This window comes from Mchenga conophoros, linkage group LG22 (genome assembly GCF_057382185.1).
Source record: "Mchenga conophoros isolate Kocher_MC1m ecotype Shallow Benthic linkage group LG22, M_conophoros_male_GT1.1, whole genome shotgun sequence".
In the NCBI taxonomy this organism is placed as follows: Eukaryota; Metazoa; Chordata; class Actinopteri; order Cichliformes; family Cichlidae; genus Mchenga; species Mchenga conophoros.
The window spans coordinates 13511161-13531924 of NC_140546.1; the positions used below are offsets into that span (position 1 = coordinate 13511161).

At 44.2% G+C, this 20764-nt stretch overlaps 1 protein-coding gene across 3 annotated transcripts; it reads left to right on the plus strand.

Moving 5' to 3' along the window:
- Window positions 1-509: 509 nt before the first annotated feature.
- prrc2a (proline-rich coiled-coil 2A) lies at window positions 510-19151 on the plus strand. Of its 3 annotated transcripts, none has more exons than XM_085261592.1 (17): window positions 510-661; window positions 8215-8366; window positions 9593-9770; window positions 9895-9991; window positions 10116-10197; window positions 10281-10424; window positions 10678-10919; window positions 11033-11121; window positions 11316-11467; window positions 12044-12146; window positions 12266-12455; window positions 12941-13033; window positions 13272-13821; window positions 13999-14255; window positions 14429-14735; window positions 14886-15108; window positions 15303-19151. In XM_085261592.1, the coding sequence occupies exons 2-17, from the start codon at window positions 8252-8254 to the stop codon at window positions 18322-18324; spliced, it is 5844 nt and encodes a 1947-aa protein (XP_085117718.1). In that variant the 5' UTR covers window positions 510-661; window positions 8215-8251; the 3' UTR covers window positions 18325-19151. The 3 variants fall into 3 exon arrangements, with proteins under 3 accessions (XP_085117718.1, XP_085117720.1, XP_085117719.1); XM_085261593.1 differs by lacking the exon at window positions 510-661 and adding an exon at window positions 683-859; XM_085261594.1 differs by lacking the exon at window positions 12941-13033.
- The last annotated feature ends 1613 nt before the right edge of the window (window positions 19152-20764 follow it).

Sequence of the window (20764 nt, forward strand, 5' to 3'; positions counted from 1 at the left end):
TACAAAGACTGGACTGAAAATGAGTGAAAAAGCAGCCAATGGCCAAAGGAAAACTTTGAAAGATGTTCAGAAAGACTGGAGAAGTATAGTTCAAGACCACTTTAAAAAACAAGGACTGGCTCCTTCAAAGGTAATATAAAGAAACATGGCTCAAAGTCTTTGCACAGAGGTGGAAAAGTTTTAATTTTGTGTCTTTTAGCATTTTTATTTTCTATTATTATTATTATTTATTTATTTATGAAGTGATAAATACAGAAATCGTAACATATAAAAAATGTCAAATGTTTGTAATCAAATTTTTAGATTTCTGTTTATAAATGTATTACAATTAACATATATTAAAAAAGATAATGCACCATCTACATATTGAAAACGTGAAATTTCAGATTTCTATTGTAAAATTAATTGTTTAACTTTTCATGGATAAATTTGCTAGATATTTTTGGTATTAACTTTGCAATATTCACATTTCTTTCGGAGAGGCTTCACTTGCACTTTAAAAAACATAAGAGTGGCTTATTTATTTTACTGTAGAGGTCCCAAACGGCTCAGTAGCCGTTGACGGCTCTTTAGGCGACGGATCGAGTCCAGCATTAACCATTTTCTTTTACCCCCTTTTCATTTATTTTTGGGAGTTACAAAAAAAAGAAAAGGAGCACAAGTAAGCCGAATATCTTCTTTATCCATACGTTGCCGCTGGTATCAAAGTTAGAGCAAAGCCAGAGTGTGTTGGTTTGACTATGCGAGAGGATAACGTTGCTTAGCTAGCTGGGTCACTTGCTGGAAAGAGGCTATACGTGATAGCATAAGCTAACCTCACTCAGCGATACAACCTCGAGACAAGTCGGGACAAGACCAGGTCAGTGGTTGGGAAAATTGTGCATGTTTCCATGCGGACATTGGGCAGTTACATTGTACCGAAGAGACATTGTTACTCTTACCTCTGGGCAATGGCTCGGCGCATCTGTGAGGGTGTTTTTGGTTAAGGATCGAGGTTATTTTTATTTTTGTAAAGGCATAGCTAACGTTAGGTGGCTGTCTAGCTCATTAGCCTAGCTTGGCTAAGTGGTTGACTAGTATTCGCTAGCTTCTGAATTTAGCCACTTGTTTTTTTTAGTGTGTAAACACACATTTATTTACCTTTTAGTAAAGGTCTCTGGGACGTTTGTGTGCTGATGAAATATCTGTTTACTATTAGATGTTTTTTTTCGTGGCTAGTGCTAACGGATAAACGTTAGCGAGGCTTCAGCTTTAGCTCGGAGGGTGTCCGATTAAAAGATGCTCCCGTTGCTCAGTATTGATGATTTGTCAGTGGTTGTTTTTTCCAGCACAGTTAAGTTGTATAGTGTAGTGTATTTTAAGTAGTATGTACCTACACAAGCCAGCTCTCTAATGCTACCCAACCGGCCTGGGTTAGTATGCACAGGGCCCATCTACACCGCCATTTTGTTTTGTTCATCTAATAAAAATCTGTGGGTTTTTTTCTGCGTTACCCCGGGCCTCCCACTAACTGTAAGTAAGCATAACAGTTTGGTAAGGACGAGCAGTCGTAATGTCACTGTGTGATTCAAAGCATGGAGCTGACAAGCGGTGAGCTAAGTGATAGCTGCGAGGTGTTGAAAATACATTATGAAACATCAACGCAGTCCCCCTCCCAACGAGATCACCGAGGGCCTCTGTTAGCATCGAGCTGGCTAGCACCACAGGAGGAAAAAAAAATAAGAAAAACATCACCGCTCCGGATGTTTCTGTTTTGCATATATATGTACAAGGCAATGATTCCTGGAGCTACTAGCTGATTTTTGCCCGTCGTAGTTGGTGTTGACGGTTAGCCTTTAGCTTCACGGGGCCTCTTTGTGGTATACGTTGCTGCACTTAGGGCTCCAGTTAATCCAACATCTAACTGACCAGCCATCCCACGACCTAATTTTCTAATCTCATCTGGTTATTGAGGCTGCCGCAGCTTCGTAGTTACCGTGTGCAACCTTTTTAAAAAGTAATGAACGAAGGGTTATTTGTTTTTGTTTTTTTAAAAGTGATGTGTGTAAAAGCAAAAATCGTACATTTTGCTCCTTTGATGATCGTCAGTGCGCAGTAGAAGGCTGCATATTTGAGTCTTCAAGCATATCTTGGGAATGTGTTGCTGTTTGTGTTATGCAGCCATCTAATGAGACGTCTTCCCACCTTTCAGTTATTTAATGCTTGAGTCACTGTAGCACAGACCTATAATCGCTGTTTTCTAAACACAGACAATTTAGATTGGCTTTCTCACGTCAGTATTAATTTTTTTATTGAAGCCAAGTGAATGAAATGATATGACGATGTGACAAAGTCTTCACGATCTTAGAGACCCGTGTGTTCGCAGTCATTGTGCCTAATGGGAGTAGGAGGTGGTGGCAGCAGTTTAACCTGATGGATGCAGCCAAATCACTGTGAATTGGACAGATGTCAGTGCCCTGTCTTTTATTGATGTGCAGTAAAATGAGTTCAAGCTAAAGGCCTGGCAGTTGCCATGGAGCCGAACCCTCTGTCTCAAGGCATGAAGAATATCATTTATAATGTGTTTCCATAGAAACCATGGTTCTGCTTTTTCCCCACCTTTTTTTTGAAATAATGTTCATCTGATAAGCAGTGAACGTCTGCTAACTAGGGTTGAACAGTATAGCCCTAAAATGTCATGATATTTTAAGAAAATTAGCAGTTTGGCATTATCCATCCTTTTCCATTGAGTTGCTGTATTTGATGACACACTTCTCGATTTGATGTTTGAATCAATTGAAGCAAGATGACAGCAGCAGCATTGTGGTGCAATAGTAGTGACACAGCATAAGTCAAACGTAGCACAAAAATAGCCTAGGTTTTGTTTTTCCTGGAATGTTTAAGGAGTATAAAATAACTGGTTAACACTTTAGAACAACAGTAAATAAAGTAACTTAACCTTAAGTCTTCCGGAGATTCATGGTATTGTCGCATATTTCTTGGGGTGTTGTGCTTTGGGTTGTGCATTTTAACCACCTGCTCATAGCCCTGCTTCACCACCTTGTAACCACATCAGTAATTTCCATCCACCATTTGCTCTTCCTGTCACATGGAGTGCAGTTAGCAAATTGCTCAGTGGAGCCATTTGTTTACATTTGAGTCGCACATCACTAGCTCCTAGTATCTCCTCCTTTATTAGCTGGTTGTACTTGATCATCTGTTTTTGCTTCAAGCACTGTAACAAGTTTTTTTTTTTTTTCTACACTCAACAGGAACAGTTTTCTTGCATATTTTACAGAGCACTACTTTGGGAGGGGCTTCTTAGGTACTACGCAGCTCTTGCTATCAGACATGACAGGCTTGTCTTATTGTGTGCACTACAGATCATAAACGTATAATGTTGCTATATATGGTATGACATTTTTATAGCACATAAAAAATTATGCTGGTGTTATTGCTGTATTATAAATGGTGCAGTCATATGCTCCCATTAAACTGTATCCATATGGGCATATAGAGGTCTGCTTATCTGAATTTATACAAATAGAAAATAGAACTGACATGTTGGCTCCAGGTTGCTGCTGATACAGTACCAAACCAGTACTAGTGTTCAGTTAATAAGCTGGAGTCTTTTCTCTCTTTATATATATATATATATATATATATTAGGGGTGCAACGATATTCGTATCGATATTGAACCGTTCGATACAGTGCTTTCGGTTCGGTACGCATATGTATCGAACAATACAACATTTGTAATTTATTTTATCAACTTTCCTTCCGACGATGCTGTCTGTGTTGAGCGCTCAGTGAATCTGCGTTCGACTACTCCGCCTAGGCTGCACTGTCGAGCGCAGATCCACTGAGCGCTCAACACAGACAGCATAGTCAGAAGGAAGAGCGCAGGGCAAGCTAGCGAGACAGAAGTTAAGCTCTCCTTGCAACATTCAGATCTGGCGTTTGGAATTATTTTGGTTTTCATGTGACGTATGACCCTGAAGGTAAGCGAGTCATGGACTAAAGTAAAACAGTATGTTGGATGTGCCATGCAATGCTCAATTACATGGGTGGGAACTAGTGTGTTAGCGCAGTTAGCTCGTTAACGTGTTGGCCGCCTAGCCCCATGCACGGGGCGATCGGCGGTAGCTCGTTAACGGAGATTTGCCGTGTTGTGGCGTTAAGGTCATTTCAACGAGATCAACCCGAAAGCACTAGTGGGAACACAACGAATATTATATATATATATATATATATATATATATATATATATTAGGGGTGCAACGATATTCGTATCGATATTGAACCGTTCGATACAGTGCTTTCGGTTCGGTACGCATATGTATCGAACAATACAACATTTGTAATTTATTTTATCAACTTTCCTTCTGACGATGCTGTCTGTGTTGAGCGCTCAGTGAATCTGCGTTCGACTACTCCGCCTAGGCTGCACTGTCGAGCGCAGATCCACTGAGCGCTCAACACAGACAGCATAGTCAGGAGGAAGAGCGCAGGGCAAGCTAGCGAGACAGAAGTTAAGCTCTCCTTGCAAGATGGACCTCCCCCACCCTCATTCAGATCTGGCGTTTGGAATTATTTTGGTTTTCATGTGACGTATGACCCTGAAGGTAAGCGAGTCATGGACTAAAGTAAAACAGTATGTTGGATGTGCCATGCAATGCTTAATTACATTGGTGTGAACTAGTGTGTTAGCGCAGTTAGCTCGTTAACGTGTTAGCTGTCTAGCCCCATGCACGGGGCGATCGGCGGTAGCTCGTTAACGGAGATTTGCCGTGTTGTGGCGTTAAGGTCATTTCAACGAGATTAACCTGAAAGCACTAGTGGGAACACAACGAATATGACTGCACATTTACGCCGACATCATCCTAGTGCAAAGACAAAAACAACAAGCATGCTACTAACTTTAGCCGAGTCATTTAGACAGCTGTTAGCACGTGATTCTCCTTATGCTGCTGAGAATATAGCCCAGAAGAAGCGGATAGTATAGCTTTTATTTTGGAAAGAGACATTTCTCTGTAATAAACTCTCTTTTCCAAAGATGAGTGATTCCTCAATCAGATACAGGGCTTGCAAACTCGCTAGCCCGACGTCCCGGAGCTAGCGATCTTTCCAGTCGGGCTACAAAAATCTCTCTGCCCTGCCCGTCGGGCTATTGTAGGAAAAATATATGTCAATGCTTTTGCATTCTTTCAGAAATGTAGTTGGGTAATTATGTCATTGGCATCGGTGAGCCACTGTCAATATGTGACATATTGAAATCGCGTTTGAATTTGCGCTTGTTTTTTTGCTTTCACTTTGCAATGACAGCACTGATCTGTGAGTGATGATAATTTGTGCACCAATTCCTCTGACATCGTCTTATTAATCGTTAGCTTACTATGCAAACATGACAAGTGAAATCTCCCGCAGCAAGCTTAAACATGTGAGAGGTTGATCGCGCAGAGAATCGCTGAGCTTATGTGAGTCCGTGTGTAAAAGTAGCAGTATATATATTTTAGTTCTGCTGAGCCAAATAAGACAGGTCAGGGTGAAGAAGTGACAGCCAAAGAAAAGCTTACCACAAAACGGAGAAGTTATGACAAATGAGACTATAAGGCAAAAAGAAAGTGCAGCTTTATGGTTTCATGGACAAAAGAATTTCTGTGGCTGCAATATGACGAGCTAAATAACCAGGGGTGCACATAAGTGGTCCGCAGGTGCGCATTCGCTGTCAAAATAAAAAACGCGCACAAGGGTTAGGGTTAAATTTAAAAACTGTACTTTTGAGTTAAAATATATATTTATAATTTTAATAAATGACAAATTAAAAAGGCATGAACATTTTTTTGTATCGAAAAAATATCGAACCGTGACACCAAAGTATCGAACCGAACCGAACCGTGAATTTTGTGTATCGTTGCACCCCTAATATAAATAAATATATATATATATATAAAGGCAACAGTAGTCTACACATAAAGTTTTTTCTGATTTTTTGAACCAAATTGTTAAATAAATGCATCCAAAAGGTCTTTATTAAAAATCAGAAATGCACAGTTTATCTAATGTATTTGAATAGTGGATAGCTGGCTAGGGATTGTACTCAGTTGTGGATATGGACAACTGCAGACACTGTCGATAAAGACAGTTTTAAGTCTTGATGAAAGGTGCTGGTTTAGTTAGTACGTTATAGTATCTCTTGAATTGTAGATGGGACCTCGTGGTGAGGGATGACAAATTAAGACAAATTAAATTAAGGAATGACCCTGGCTATGTGTTAGTCCTATGCAGAGCTTTGCAGACCAATGTCTGCATGTTGTGTCTATGTATTGTCAGAAGGGGGAAGAGCTAAAACTGTGTAGACCAAAAGGTATGTGTTTGCGCTGTTATTTGTCCTTTAGTTTTAACCATTGCCACAGAGAACAAACTCATGTTTCTTTGTAGTGATGTGAAGCCAGGTGTTAAAAGTAATGAACACTGCAGCTCTGTGCTTCTCATGCTTATTTTCTTTATTAATATTATTTTTTTAACACTTCTTTCTCTCCGTGGTGAACTGCATTATCACCTCCTTTAATGTTCGACCCAACTTTTTAATCAGTCAGCATCCTATGCATGCATATCATCACTGCTACATGCTTTTTTATTAATTAATTAATTTTTTGGCTGTGGGGGACTGCATACAAGCACATTCAAGCACATCTTTGTAGGTTGACTAGCCAAATGCCTACCAAAATAAACATGAACATGCTACCATGAATTCTACTTTATTCTTTACTGCTTACTGCTCTTTGCACGCTAGTCTCTCCTTTCTAGCTAAGTACTTAACGTTTTGACACACATATTGGAGTAGAGTTGACTAGAAACCTGAAATTCAAATAATATTAACCAAGTTGTCAAGAATGCATTATGTTATCATAAAAATTGCAAGTGCTTCGAAGCAAAGGGCAGTGAAGGCATTCCTGTCGCCTGACGTTTCCAGTCACGTGGCCACAATTCTTGGTTAAATTCAAAACTGTTGCAAACATACAAAGAAAAATTGTTGGCGTCACAGCTGTGAAACGCCTCTAAACCACTGTTGCTTTATTGTTAGCCTCTTCCATGTTGTGTTAAGCTCTCCTGCTAGAAAAGTGGAATTGAACTGAATATATTTGTCTCATAGGTCACTCAGAGGTCACCAATATATTAGTCCAGCTTTTTGAGTCAGGATTGGACCATTATCTGATCCAAAAACTGTGTTGATTCTTGTCTTTATATGTTGTTGATTCACCAAATCCAAGTTAGATGACATTCAGCAATATGTGACAGAAAACTTATGGTCTTACCTATACACATGCTCAAAAGCTTTCAGTTAATTTTTATGTTACGAAGCTGGTTTCCTCGACTGTTGTCCACATTGTCATAGGGAAGTTGTTTAACTTCATAAGCCCCCTGTCTACAGACAGGTCAGTCAAAGTCACACCAGTCTTTACTAAGTTGCTAAGTGTTGAATGAATTCCTCAAAATATAAAAACAAGTGTTTTTAAATCAGATGTATCGGTCGTAAATGTAGCAGATGTTAAAATATATCAACTTGCAATCCTTTGTTTAAATTACTGATGGACAGGCTGAAAAATTGTGGGCTAATATTGATGTTTACAATAACACTTCAGCTAATAATGAGACAAGAGTTCTTGTGTTTTAATGTTTTTAAATGTATTTTTTGTATTTCCCACCTTCCTTTAGCCAGTGCAAAAGGAATGTAAAAAGTTAAATATGAGCCACTCATGTAGGTACATGGCATCTCATTAATTTGTTTAAAAATCAGTAAGTCTGGTATCAGATGATGCTGATATTTGCCAAATATTTTGTTGACATCTTTTTTGTCATTTGAATTGACAAAAAATTTAAAATGGAGGAATATTGCTTCAGACATAGAAGTAAAATTAAACCAGAAAAGCCCCAGAAAATGCTGTAAATTGCCAATTATTCTGATTCGTAGAAAAATTAAAAAAATAAACTAATCTGAGTGTATTATCCCTACGTGCTGTGTCATTGTGTTTCAGAATATCCTGTTTCATAGAATTATTAAAAGAAAGGTTTGCTACACCTATTAATCTGAAAGCAATTATACCTAATGTCAGCTGGAAGAAACATAACTGTATCATATCTGTAATCCCTTGTTAAATATAGTTAAAATTCAGCACTTTCATTCTCTTTCTGTGTATTCTTGTTATCCTTGTCTCTTCTTTCTTCTACAGTCTCAGGGCTCACCATACTCAATGAGCGGACAGCGCAATGTCAGATCGCTCTGGGCAAACTGCAAAGGGGAAGGAAGGCAAAACCAAGTATGCGTCTCTCAACCTGTTTGATACATACAAAGGAAAGAGCCTTGAAACACAAAAGCCTGTTGGTGAGTATCTTCAGAACACACAAGCTTTCACAGCATACATCCAGAGGGGGTGTATTATGAATCAGATTCAGCATAGCCAGGCTTTCTTTGAATTAGCTGGTTTGGTAAAACCTGAAAGTCAGAGCTTATGGCTATCACAACATATCATAATATGTAGATGATAACATTGTTATTATCTACATCCTCAACATACATCACTTTCTAAGCAGTTGTAACAGATTTCAAAGGGCTCTAATTAAATTCTGCCAGGTGGTGTGGTTTAGTAAAAACCTGTGCTGTCACTGATCATTTGAACCTTAAACAAACATATCTCAGTCGGATCTGCTCATTAGTGTGATTACAATTTTCTCATTGTACTGTGTTTGCACCAACTAATGCAACTTTGAAGTGTTAGCTTAGGGTCTCCTTAATGGCGCTGCTTTTTAATACACAAAGTTTATCTATCTATCTATCTATCTGTCAGCACTGTTTTTTGATGAAACTGTGTTATACTGTTTGTTATTGACTAGTGTTTGCACTGACGTGTTAAAGAAATAACAAAGGGAAAAGGGGGTCCTGGAGGGTGAATGGCTCTCGAGGCTCGATGTATTAGCTGAGCTCCAGAGACACTGAGGCTGACCAGAGACAGAGGCTTACTTGTGGATGCTGTTTGACTTCTATGCTGAGACCCCAGTTTATGTTTTATTCAGAGGCTGCCCTCTAGATTCAAGCAGCTGTCCCCTTTCCCCGACTACAGACTTGCCCCCTCTTACATAGTGAAGGCCTGAAGCTGCTGTGGTTGCTCTGAGCCTTAGGAAAACAAATGAGGGATTGATATTCAGAACGGCTTCGCTTTTAGGCTTTTCCATGGTTCTGTAAGCATCAATGTGCTAATGCTTCTCTATAAAATTGTAATTGAAGTGGGTTTGCTGAATGTTTTTAATAACGTCAAGAGAGTTTTTTTGTTTGTTTGTTTAAAAAAATAAATAAATCCACATTCATTAGAATCACCAGACTAAAACCACCACGTTTTTAGCCTTCTCAGTGATTCAGCACCCTAATTTTACATCCAGAAAGTAATCAGAACGCCATCCCTGTTTTCAGGCTCCCTCTGGATTTCACCAGTGTAGGGTTTCAGTGGTCCATCTGTGCTAGCGACTTCCTGCTGTTACAACCAAATTTCCCCTTGTGGGACAATTAAAGAATTATTGCTATTCTATTCTATTCTATTCTTGTTTCCATATCAGTTCCCCCACGCCATGGCCTGCAGTCTCTTGGTAAAGTTGCCTCTGCGCGGCGTATGCCACCCCCTGCCAACCTGCCCAGTCTGAAGGCAGAGAACAAAGGCAACGATCCTAACGTCTCGCTCGTTCCCAAAGACGGCACAGGATGGGCAAGCAAACAGGAAGCAGCAGACCCAAAGAGGTAAGAAAGCTGTAATCAAACACCTTTAAGTTATTGGGTGTTAATGTAACAAGTAGTTTTATTCTTGTGTGATTGCTTGTTGCATTCGGTCTGAAGACTTGTATGTCTGCTTTTTCCCTCTCAGTACCGATGCATTGTCAGCACCGCAGCCGGAGTCGCAGCAGCCTGTGGCTTCACAGACACCTGCACCGACCCGCCCGAGAACCCCGCAAGCTTCAGAGGTACACGTTATCTCCATAACATTAAAACAGAATATACCCTGAGTAATGGTTGCCGAAAGACATCTAGCACTACTAGCTGGCGTGTATCATATGGTATTTGACTTTGTGTGTGCACCGTGTTCAGGCTCTGGCCCCAGCTTCAACCCAGGCCGTAGGGGCAAGGTCCTGGGCACAGGCCAGTGGAACACATGGAACACAAGGGGATGGTGAGTCATTCTTTTGCTGCATGTCCTTCAATGGGTTTGTTTGTTTGCAACTCAGCCCCTCTTTTCATCATATGTTTTTGCAGGTGGAAAGGGATCAAACCTACCGTCGCCATTCTCTCGCGAGGAATTTCCCACCCTGCAGGCGGCTGGCGACCAGGACAAAGCTGGCAAAGAACAGGGCACTGCAGATCAGTGGTATGGGCCCGGACCAAGCCTCCGCCCCCAGAGTGAGTAATGCAAGCTTTGTCTCTAATAATTTGTCATCCACTTATTTGTCTATGGTAGTTTGGAGAGAAACACCTCGGGCAGGATTTTCATTTGTATTTATTTATTTTTTAACTTTACTAATTGACAGTATTGATATTCATTGCTTTTCACATTCATAATCATAAAAAATGACTTTCCATTCTTGTTCTGATTACATAAAAGTCCATAAATCATACTAACCACTCCGTCCTCTCCTGTCTTCACTGTCCTCAGACGTTACAAGTTGGCGGGATGGTGGGGGCCGAGCCCTGGCACCCACCCTGCCTGGGGAGGGGGTAACCGAGGGTGGCACTGGTGGAGCTCTGGTGATGGATGGGGCAGCAGGGGTCCCCCCTCCAAACTCACAGAACCACGGGCCACCTAGGAACCCTCCTGCAAGCAGCCCCGCCCTGCCCTTGCCCCAGCCTCCTGTGGGGCCTGGGTTCCCCCAATATCGAGGGATCATACCCCCCTTCGTAAGTGTTAGTTTTCTTTTATTAGCATTTATCTTTATCTTCTCGCCCAAATAAATAAACAAACAAAAACAAAAGAAATGGGTGTCTGAACTGGATCTGTTATTACTCCCTAGATGTATCCTCCCTATCTGCCCTTCCCGGGCCCCTATGGGCCTCAAGGGCCCTACAGGTACCCACCACCTGGTGAAGGGACAGCTCCAAGGTATGTTCACTGAGATGCTACTTCATCTACTTTTAATTTCACTGTGGAGGGAAAATGTTCTTCAGTGCAGTCAAATGGCCTATAGTTTAACTCCTAAGTAATCAAGAGCTGCTTTTTTTGGGCCATGCTTTTTTTTTTTTTTTTTTTTTTTCTCCATCATATCCCTTAAAAAAGAACCTCCCCCATTATTTCAGGTTCTCTCGTGGGCCGGTTGGTCCTGAGAGCAGGTCACAGGGCGGTCCACGCGATGTGGGTGGAGAGGTGGTAAAGCGACCCTCCATTTTAAAACAAGACGATTTGAAGGAGCTAGATGAGCTGGACCACGATGGAGACGAAGGCTGGGCAGGTAAAAAAATAAATAAATAATATAAAATAAAATTCCATTCACAAAGGTGAAACATCATAAAACTGGTTCTAAGTTTGTAAGCCACCTCCAAATATACACTAAAACAGTGTTTTTGTTAAATGAAGTTATTTTCTTTTTGAAGTTGTTCCTATCTATAATAAAAACAGAATGTTTTCTGTTTGGAGGAGGGCTCTAAAGCATGCAGAAACAGAAATTTTAACAAATGGCTTTAAAACAATAATAATTGGTTACTTTTAATGTTGTTACAGACCTAGAACAAGAATCATAACCTTCTGTGTTTTAAGTAAAGACTTGTTTTTGTGTGTCTTGCTTATGCAAGTTAATTTAGTTCAGCTGTGCAGAGCGTGTTCTGCTGAGCCTTCCTTTTTCTGCTTTCGAGGATTGCTGTTGTTGGTGCATATCAAATTTCATGCTGATCCGTCCAGCATGGTTTAAGTTGCTGGAGGGAGGGAGAAGGATTAGTGATGGTTGCTGAATAATGTTACACTGTGGATGTTTGGCACAAACATGGTTCTGATGGCTTCCATTTTGTTTTTTGTTGTTTTGCTGAAACAGGAGCTCATGAGGAGATAGATTACTCCGCCAAGCTGAAATTCAGCGATGATGAAGGAGAGGAAGAGGGAGAAGAGGATAGAAACGAGAGCAAGATTGATCCGCGGTGAGTGACCAAGTACATTTAATGTGTGATAAATTACAGTACTCTCGGGGGGGGGGTTGTTGTTGTTGTTGTTTTTCTAGATATTATTCACTTACATTTTTTGTCCTTCTTGTCCTCAGTGATCAGCAGAGGTCTCAGGATGCCCCCAATGCAACCTCTCACTCTCGAGCCTCAGACAGCGGTGGAGAGACCCGCAGGACCCCTCCCTCTAATGTTGACAATGGCCCCCAACCCCCCTCCAGCAAGCCAGGATGGGCCGAGGAGGGAGGTAGTGGTTGGGTGAGCCAGGGAGCGCCATCCGCCTATCAGGTACTGTGTTGAACAGCAGTAACAACAAGACATTTTTCACTGCAGGAACCTGTGGGCTCTTTTAGGAACCATCCCTTTAGGACCTCTTAAAGGGGTGTTTTCAGACCAAAAAAAACTTACCTATAACTACTATGCAGGTGAGGAAGAGAAGCAACGTAGAATTGTCCTCTTGAATCCCTCGATATTTTTTTGGGGTTTTTTTGGAACAGGAAGATTTGTGGTGAATCCTACACCGCAATGGGAACAGGCTTAAACGGGCTGATTTGGGGTTGTAAATGTGTGCTCTGAGTTCCTGCAGTGGATAAGGCCCTATGGTTTTACCTTACATTGAGGCCTTGTGAAGTTTTCAAATTGAAAACAGGTTACAGAGTTAATTCTGTTAAGGCAAGACTTTTTTAGTGGGCAGGCATGTGTGAGTGTCTGTATTTTGCATCAGTGTAGATCATTGTGGTGGACCTTAGCTAACTGTGTCTGCCTGTATACAGGGGCGCAGGCCTGGATTGGGTGGTCCCCAGGAGCAGCCCTCCCCCCCACCTGGGCCGCTCCTCGGACCAGGGCCCTACTCCTTTTACCGACAGGTAGACATCAGGACAGGGCCTCATAGAATAATCATTTCTGTCATTGCCTCATCCACCACCTACGGGTCTTATAGCCAAGTCATTTTTAGTTCCCTTTTCCCCCCCCTTCACTTTGGTTTTTGTTACAGTGGAGATTATCATTCATACATACATTTCTACTTTTTAAAAGATTACAGTAATTTCACTTGGAAGGTTAAAAACTTCATGATAAAACATTCAGTGTTTTCTAACTCCTCAGGATCGGCCCCACAATCAGGGAGCCTCTCTTGGCCAGGGGAAACCTGCCCCTGCCCAGCATCAACCAGCAGCAGGAGCCCCTAACCCTCTTACACAGCCTGGTCTGCTGGTTCATGCAGCCCAGGGGGATGATGAGGACGAGACGTGGCGTCAGCGCAGGAAGCAGTCATCCTCTGAGATTTCTGCTGCTGTTGAGCGAGCTCGTCGCAGGCGTGAAGAGGAAGAACGCAGGATGGAGGAGGAGAGACGTGCAGCCTGTGCGGAAAAGCTGAAGAGGCTGGATGAAAAGCAGCAGCAGCAGAGCAGCAACACAAGTGCTGCTGGTGGTGGTGGTGGCAGCAAAACCCCTAGCCTTGATGGAAATTCAACAGCTGCTATGGCAGGCAGCCCAAGTCCATCAGTTTCAGCTTCCTCCCCTAATATCAGCCAGCCTCCTTCCCCCTGCGTGGACTCTGAGGAGCCTCCAGTGCTAGCTGTCCCGTCAGGAACAGGTCCAGCTGGTAATGACCGCCAGCGACCCAGCAGCAACAGCAGTTATGACTCTGGTGCAGGTGAGTTTCTCAGATGCAAATGGCCTGAAACACAGACCTATCCTGACAAAAATCATCAAGAAGCATTCAAGTAAATAACATTTCTATTCTTTATTTAATATAGCATTTTAAGTAAATACACCACATAATAATCATGATGACTACAGATTTAACCCTGCAACTTTGTTCTTGATTTAGATACCCAACAGTGTCCCCAGTTGGCTGCACCACAGCCGCAGCAGCCCACACTGGATGTACCTTTACTAGGAGAGAGTAAGGAAGAAGCTGTGAGCACTCCTCACATCCGTACAGGAAGTGGAGGCGAAAGAGGAATCGACCAAGTAAAGGTCGAAAATATCGGAGGGGGATCCGGTCGTCAAGCTGGTGGCCCTCCTGGCCAGGGCTACTCAAAGTATCAGAAGTCTCTTCCACCTCGATTTCAGAGGCAGCAGCAGGTTTGTTTTTGTTTTTTTTTTTCCAAACGTAAGAGAGAAATTCAGTTAAAAGTTGTTGTTGCATTCTGATTGAGCAGGGCCACTGTGATTTTCTCTTTTTACTTTTTTTTCCTCAAAGGGAAGTGCTTTTAAACAACCTGAGTGATTGCATTTTTCCATTCACTTCTCTGTAGGAGCAACTCCTAAAGCAACAGCAGCAGTGGCAACAGCAACAGCAGCAACAACACAGCCAGGCATCACAAAGTCAGCTGTCCCCACAGACCCAGGCTCCACAAGGTCCTTCACCAGGTTCAACTCCCCAGCCTGTACCTGGACCTAAACAGGGCGGACCCTTGTATCAGCCTGGCGGTATGGTTCGACCTCCACCCTTACCATTGAATTTTGACCCTCGGTGGATGATGATGCCCTACATGGACCCTCGTATGATACAGAGTCGCCCTTCACCCATGGAATACTATCAGGCCGGCATGCATCCTTCTGGTAAGTGGATGCATAAACACAAGTAATAAAATTAAATCAGGAAATATTGCAGTATTACAGGCCATGCTTAAAATGTTCAGTGGTATTGTGTTACTGTGAAGTCACAATGTTGGCTGTTGACTTAGATATTTTTCTTAAAATTTTACTCAGGGCTTATTGGGCGTGAGCGGTCTGATTCTGGGGGGTCTGGTTCAGACCCCTTTGACAGACAGCAACAGCATCCAGGGCATCCTCACCGTGGGACTCCCCCTATGGATCCTAAGCTGGCCTGGGGGCCTGAGGTGTTCCCTGGAGGAGGGGAAAACCGTGGGCTAACTTCTCCCCTGAGACAGAAGCAGGCATCGGAGGATGATGATGTGGCCAAAGGGCCCAGGTATGGATACTCGTTTTGTTTTGTTTGAGTGAGATCGAAGATAAAACCTCCTTCTTTACTGTTAGATTGTTGCTATATAGAGCAATTATAAAAGTGTCCATGTAAGTTTGTATTGTTTTTTTTTTTAATCATCTGTGTTTTCATTTATTGAGTGAATAAGTTGCTATTTTGTATTCTGTCTTTCTTTATCATAGGAGCGACACTCCTCCACACCGCATGCGAGAGGGTGGATTGGGACCCATTCAGCAGCCCAGCTCTGCATCTGGGACATCCAATCAAACCCCACCCCCTGTTGGCAACCAGGGAGGCAGCCATCACCCTCATCACTACATCGGCGGACAGAGCAACTACAGCAACTTCCCCGATCAGGGCGCAAGGATGCCTCCTCACCAGCATCAGAGGGCGGGTGAAAGGGGAAGCCAGCCACATGGGTTCCCCCACCAGGATGAAGGGCCTGCCCGAGGAGCTCAGCAGGGCCAGATATGGGGAGCCCCACATCCTCACTATGATCGTAGCGGGCGCCCAGATCATCCTCCTGTTGAAAGCAACTCTCACCTCCACCACCCTCACAGCCACCACCCTCAACAGCCTCACTTCCCTCTCCATCCCCATAAGCCAGAGAACAGAGGTGGTGAGGCCCCAGCTAAGAAGACTGACTCTTCTCCTCCTCTTCACCAACCTTCCCTCTCATCCTCCTGCTCCTCTTCCTCCTCTTCCTCCTCCGCCAGGGAGGATGGGAATGTCAAAGTGGCACCGCACCATCACCCATCACAGAGAGAGAGCGAAACCAGTGTCGGGCACAGTCACGCTGAAAGAGGCAGCAGTGGTAACGCTGGAGGTGGTGGCCATGTGAAACAAGAGAAGACAGGTCCGGCATATACTTCCCATTCAGCCAACACTTCTAGCCCACCTCTGGCTCAACTTGGCAGCCACAGTCAGCCCCCACAGCAGCAGCATCCTCATCCTAAATCAAACCAAAGAGGAGGGCGGGAGCATAAGACAGAGACACACTGGGGTCCACGGCCTGGCAGCAATACTACTGGGGGTTCCTCTCACGGAAGGAGGGGCAACAATGCAGGAGGTGGGAACAACTCCCGTGGAGGAGAGGACTCTTCCAACACTCCATTGGACCACAAACCCTCCAACCAATCAGGAGGGAGCAATGCCAACAGGAGGGCTGGGCCCATTAAGAAGCCAGTGCTGAAAGAAATCAAGAGAGAGGCAATGGATGCAGATGGAGGAGAAAAACAAGGCACAGGATTTGGAAAAGATAAAGAGCAAGATGGTGGACAGCCTGTCTCTATGAAGCAGGATGCCTCCTCCAACTCTCAGAACACATCAGTTTCATCTAAGGACGAGCCACCCCAGACAGCCAAACCCAGAAATGGTGGAAAAGAGCGATCCTCAGCTGGAGGAGGGTCAGGTAGAGGTCAAAAAGATGTAGACACTACTTCATCAGGTTTTTCAGGGTCCTCCTCCAGGAGAGACAGAGACCGTTCCTTTGAAAAGGGAGGCAACATCTCTCACCACCATGGAGTCCCCCAGAAAGGCGGCAGAGCCAGCAGAGGAAGAGGGGGAGAATTCTATGGGCGAGGCCGTGGGTACCGGGGCACCTACATGGCTAGTGCTGGACCCACAGGTGGAAGCCGGGGCAGAATGGGTGGCAGGAGTGGAAGAGACTACCGCTCAACAGCCGGTGGTGGCCATCATCAGGAATCCAAGGGTGAAGGAGCCAGTGGAAGGCATGGTCAAGATCGGTCCCAGCATAACCCAGCCAGGGCCAGAAACCGCAGTGAAACCCGCAGTGAGGGCTCAGAGTATGAAGAAATCCCCAAGAGGAGGAGGGAGAGAGGCTCTGAGACGGGCAGCGAGAGTGGAGCAAGCGATGTCGGCCACTCGGACAAAGAAGACAGCCAGAAATCGAACACCAAGAATGGCTCTGATAACACCACTAGCAGTGTAAACATTTCATCTGCTCCACCCAGAGGCTCCCAGGCCCGTGTCTTCACCCCTAGGGGTGTGCCCTCTAGAAGGGGCAGGGGTGGCGGAGGTGGAGGAGGAAACATCTACAGGAGTAGTGGCAATATGGGAGCAACAGCTGGGGGACACCGTGTTGGGCCCAGCTCAGGCTCGCATGGTGGGTCCTCCAAGTCTTCAGCTTCAGCCCGGAAACAGCAAGGTCCGCCACAGAGCTCTGGGCATAAAGACTTAGGCCGAGGAGGAAATGCTGGTGAGAAGAAGGACAAGGTGGCTGATGGAAGTCAAACTCAAAGTCAGGGGACCAACCCCCCTCAGCCGTCTCTGCCTGCTACAACAACCTCTGCTACTCTGGTTTCCACTGAAAATGGTGGAGTTGCGACCCAGCAAACTTCTGCAAAACCTGTGTCAAACTCTGGAGGGCCAAATGCTCTTCCTCTTCCTTCTAATCGTGGCTTTGAGCGACCACCTAGGCGCCGTCGTCATGGGCGATCCCAGCACCAGCAGGACAAGCCACCCCGCTTCCGGAAACTGAAGGAGCGGGAGAATGCTGCTCGTATCAACGGCAGTGTGGGGGTCATTGGTGGAGAAAGGCCCTCATCTCCTTCCATGAATTCTGTGCAAGATGGTAACGGAGCCCCAGTCTCTGCTCCCATGACAGGAAATGCTCAGAATGCTACCCACAACGCCACATTAACGGCCAACAGTAACAACAGTGGCGGGCATCTCAGTAATGCGAACAGCCACCACCATCACCACTACAACCAGGGCAGTGTGGGTCCCACGCACCCACAGCACCCCCACGGTGCCAAGTCGCCTGACTTCACCAACCAGAACTCAGACCAAGCCAATGAGGAGTGGGAGACAGCTTCTGAGAGCAGCGACTTCACAGAGTTCAGAGACAGAGAGGGGGGAGGGGGAGGAGGAGGAGGGAAGTCGTATGCTTCTCATCACCACCACCACATGGGAAGAGGCGGAGGAGGAGGAGGAGGCGGCAGCATCGTGGAGCGTGAGATGACGGGTAAAGAACCCTCTGCTAACAAACGAAGCTTCTCGAGTCAGCGTCCTGGGATGGAGCGGCAGAACCGGAGGGTCAACACCGGAGGACCTGGAGGTGGTGGAGGGGGGGGAAGAGGCCCCCGTGGCCCACCTGGCGGCGGCCCTGGTGGACCTGGCAGCGGAGGCGGCAACCGGGGAGAGAAGCGTGGCAACTGGCCCTCACCGAAAAATAGGAAGTGACGGAATATGCGACATTTCAGTTAAACCCCACCCACATTAACCCCCACCCTGTTACGCCTTTAATCCCTTTTGATCGTAATTTCACAGCTTATCTGTTGGCATTAGTGCTTTGTACAGTAAATGGAGATGGTATTCACCCCTCCTTCCCCACCCAGTCACCTCTTTCACCTTTGCATCATCCTCGTATCTGCCATCCGTTCTTGTAAATTTCTCAGTCTGTTCCATCTTGCTCTCTGTTCATTTGTGCCCCACCCTCTCTTTTTTTTTTTCTTTCTTTTTTTCTTTTTTTTTAACTCTTCCTCACCCCGGTTGGATTTGACAAGCATGTGATTGTTCAATTGGTGGGCGGGGGGGTTACACCTCATTTTGACAGAAGACAGTCACACTGAGCTCCACACACACTCACACATACAAGCACAAATGTGACATCTTTAAAACCCCCACAAAGAGCATGTGAGGTCACTTGAGCCCAGAAGGAAAATGTGGGATTAAATTGGCATGAATATTTGGATCGGCCAAACTTTTATATTTATGTGTCTGTGTATATTTCTGTCACACTCTGGCCTCGTGTGGTTTTCTGTATTGCAGTTGTGCATCACTTCCTTCACAAGTGAAAGGGGTGCAGCTACATCTTTTAATAAGAACAATGTACCATAAGACGTTTTGTTTCTGTCTTTTGTTTGGCCTCGTGTCAGCTCTGATTTTTCAGCCTCGTGAGGAATTTTAGGGGTGTGTGTGTGTGTGTGTGTGTGTGTGTGCGCGCGCGCGCGCGTGTGTGTTTTCTCTCTTCAACAAAGCAAGTCATTAAACTAAATTTTTACTAAAAATGTCCAAATTCCTCCTCTGACTGACTTTTTGGTCCGATTACTGTGATGAGACCTGTTAAAGTACTACTGCTCAGTGATTGGTCTTTATATCAATGTTTCTGCTGCTTGTTCAGGTCGATGGTTTGAATTTTGTTTTTATTTTTTGAATGATCTGCTCTGACATTTCATTATAATTATAATTGTTATTTTCTTTTTTCTTTAAAGAGGAGGTTTTTGGCCTCATCGTAGCATCTTCACCTGCAGAATTTCTGCACACTGCAAAAATCTAAAGTTTCCCCCCACAGACAGTAGTTTGAAGCTCCCTTTCTTTGAGTTCCGTTTGCCCTCCTGAAGACTGTATCGATGGCGTGATGGCTTTATTTTAATATCTATTATTTTCTCGGGGTGACTTCCATTTTAATGGAAATGTGTTTTTCCCTCCTTTCAAGTTGGGGGGAATGAATTAAATGAAAATGTAGGTCATGATAGAATAAAGCAGATGTTTGACTTTTCCTGAAATTGTTTATGCTTCGATAGATGATCGAGTATGTTCTAATAAGCACTCCTTGTAGTATAACAAACATCCACTTTTGCTGGTTCTTTTCCTCTTCTTTTGTGTTAATGACTTGGGCAAGTTACACATGATAAAGCAGGACGGGGTACTCTGTCTGGGCCCAGAGTACACAGCTAAGGCCAAGTGTTGTACACCCCTCTGCTTGTCGTAGCAGAGGCTCCTCGCACCAAGAAGGACTCCTTGTCTGAGGTATGAAGTATTTTTCACAGGCGTGTTTACTCGGGAAGGCTGTTTTCGTTTGGACGGCAGCAAGCGGGAGCTCAAATTAAAATTCAGGACTTAAAGCCGAACCGGGGGGTGACCGAGCGTCGCCTTCTGCAGTTTGCTGCACGGTTTTCAAGATTTTACTTGCAACAATTAATGCTGACCTGAAGTGAGGAAATGTGGGATCGATGTAAGATTACACACTCAAACACAAGTTTAAGAGAGACAGAAAGACTGGAGACAACAGCAAAGGTGAACTAACATGTTTTCACATCTTCATCAATTCTGTCACTGCTGTAAGTTGGGGTTCGTTTGTTTACTGACAACAGTGTGAAGGTTGTCTCTGGGATGTTGTGAGTAGGGCATTTGATGATTTGTGTATGTGTGCGTGTACGTGAGCGTGTATGTACGTGTGCTTGGTTGTTTTGTTTTTGGTTTTGTTTTTTTCTGGTGTCTGTGTAATAACGAGAGGGGGGGGGGGGGGGGTTAAGGGTGGGGGACCAGAGGGTTATAACATGAATGGCGAGCACTTTTCTGCCTTGTTTGCCCGCGAGTGATTTAACCAATTATTATTATTATTAAGACAATTCTACTGTTTCTTAAATACATCCACATATATATACATTCAGCTGTGTGTATATGTTCATCCAGATTAAGAATCTGCAGTGGGAAACGTCACCAGTTGGTTTTCTTTTGTGTAATTTAAGCATACGTTCATCAGCAGGCAAGCGAAGTTGGACATATTTTATTTTTCCACTATGACTTCTGAGCATGAACACACGTGGGTGCAGCTTGCCTTGCCTGTTACTGGTTTCTTCATTGATAGCTATACTCTTTAACACTGGCTCAAAGAGTC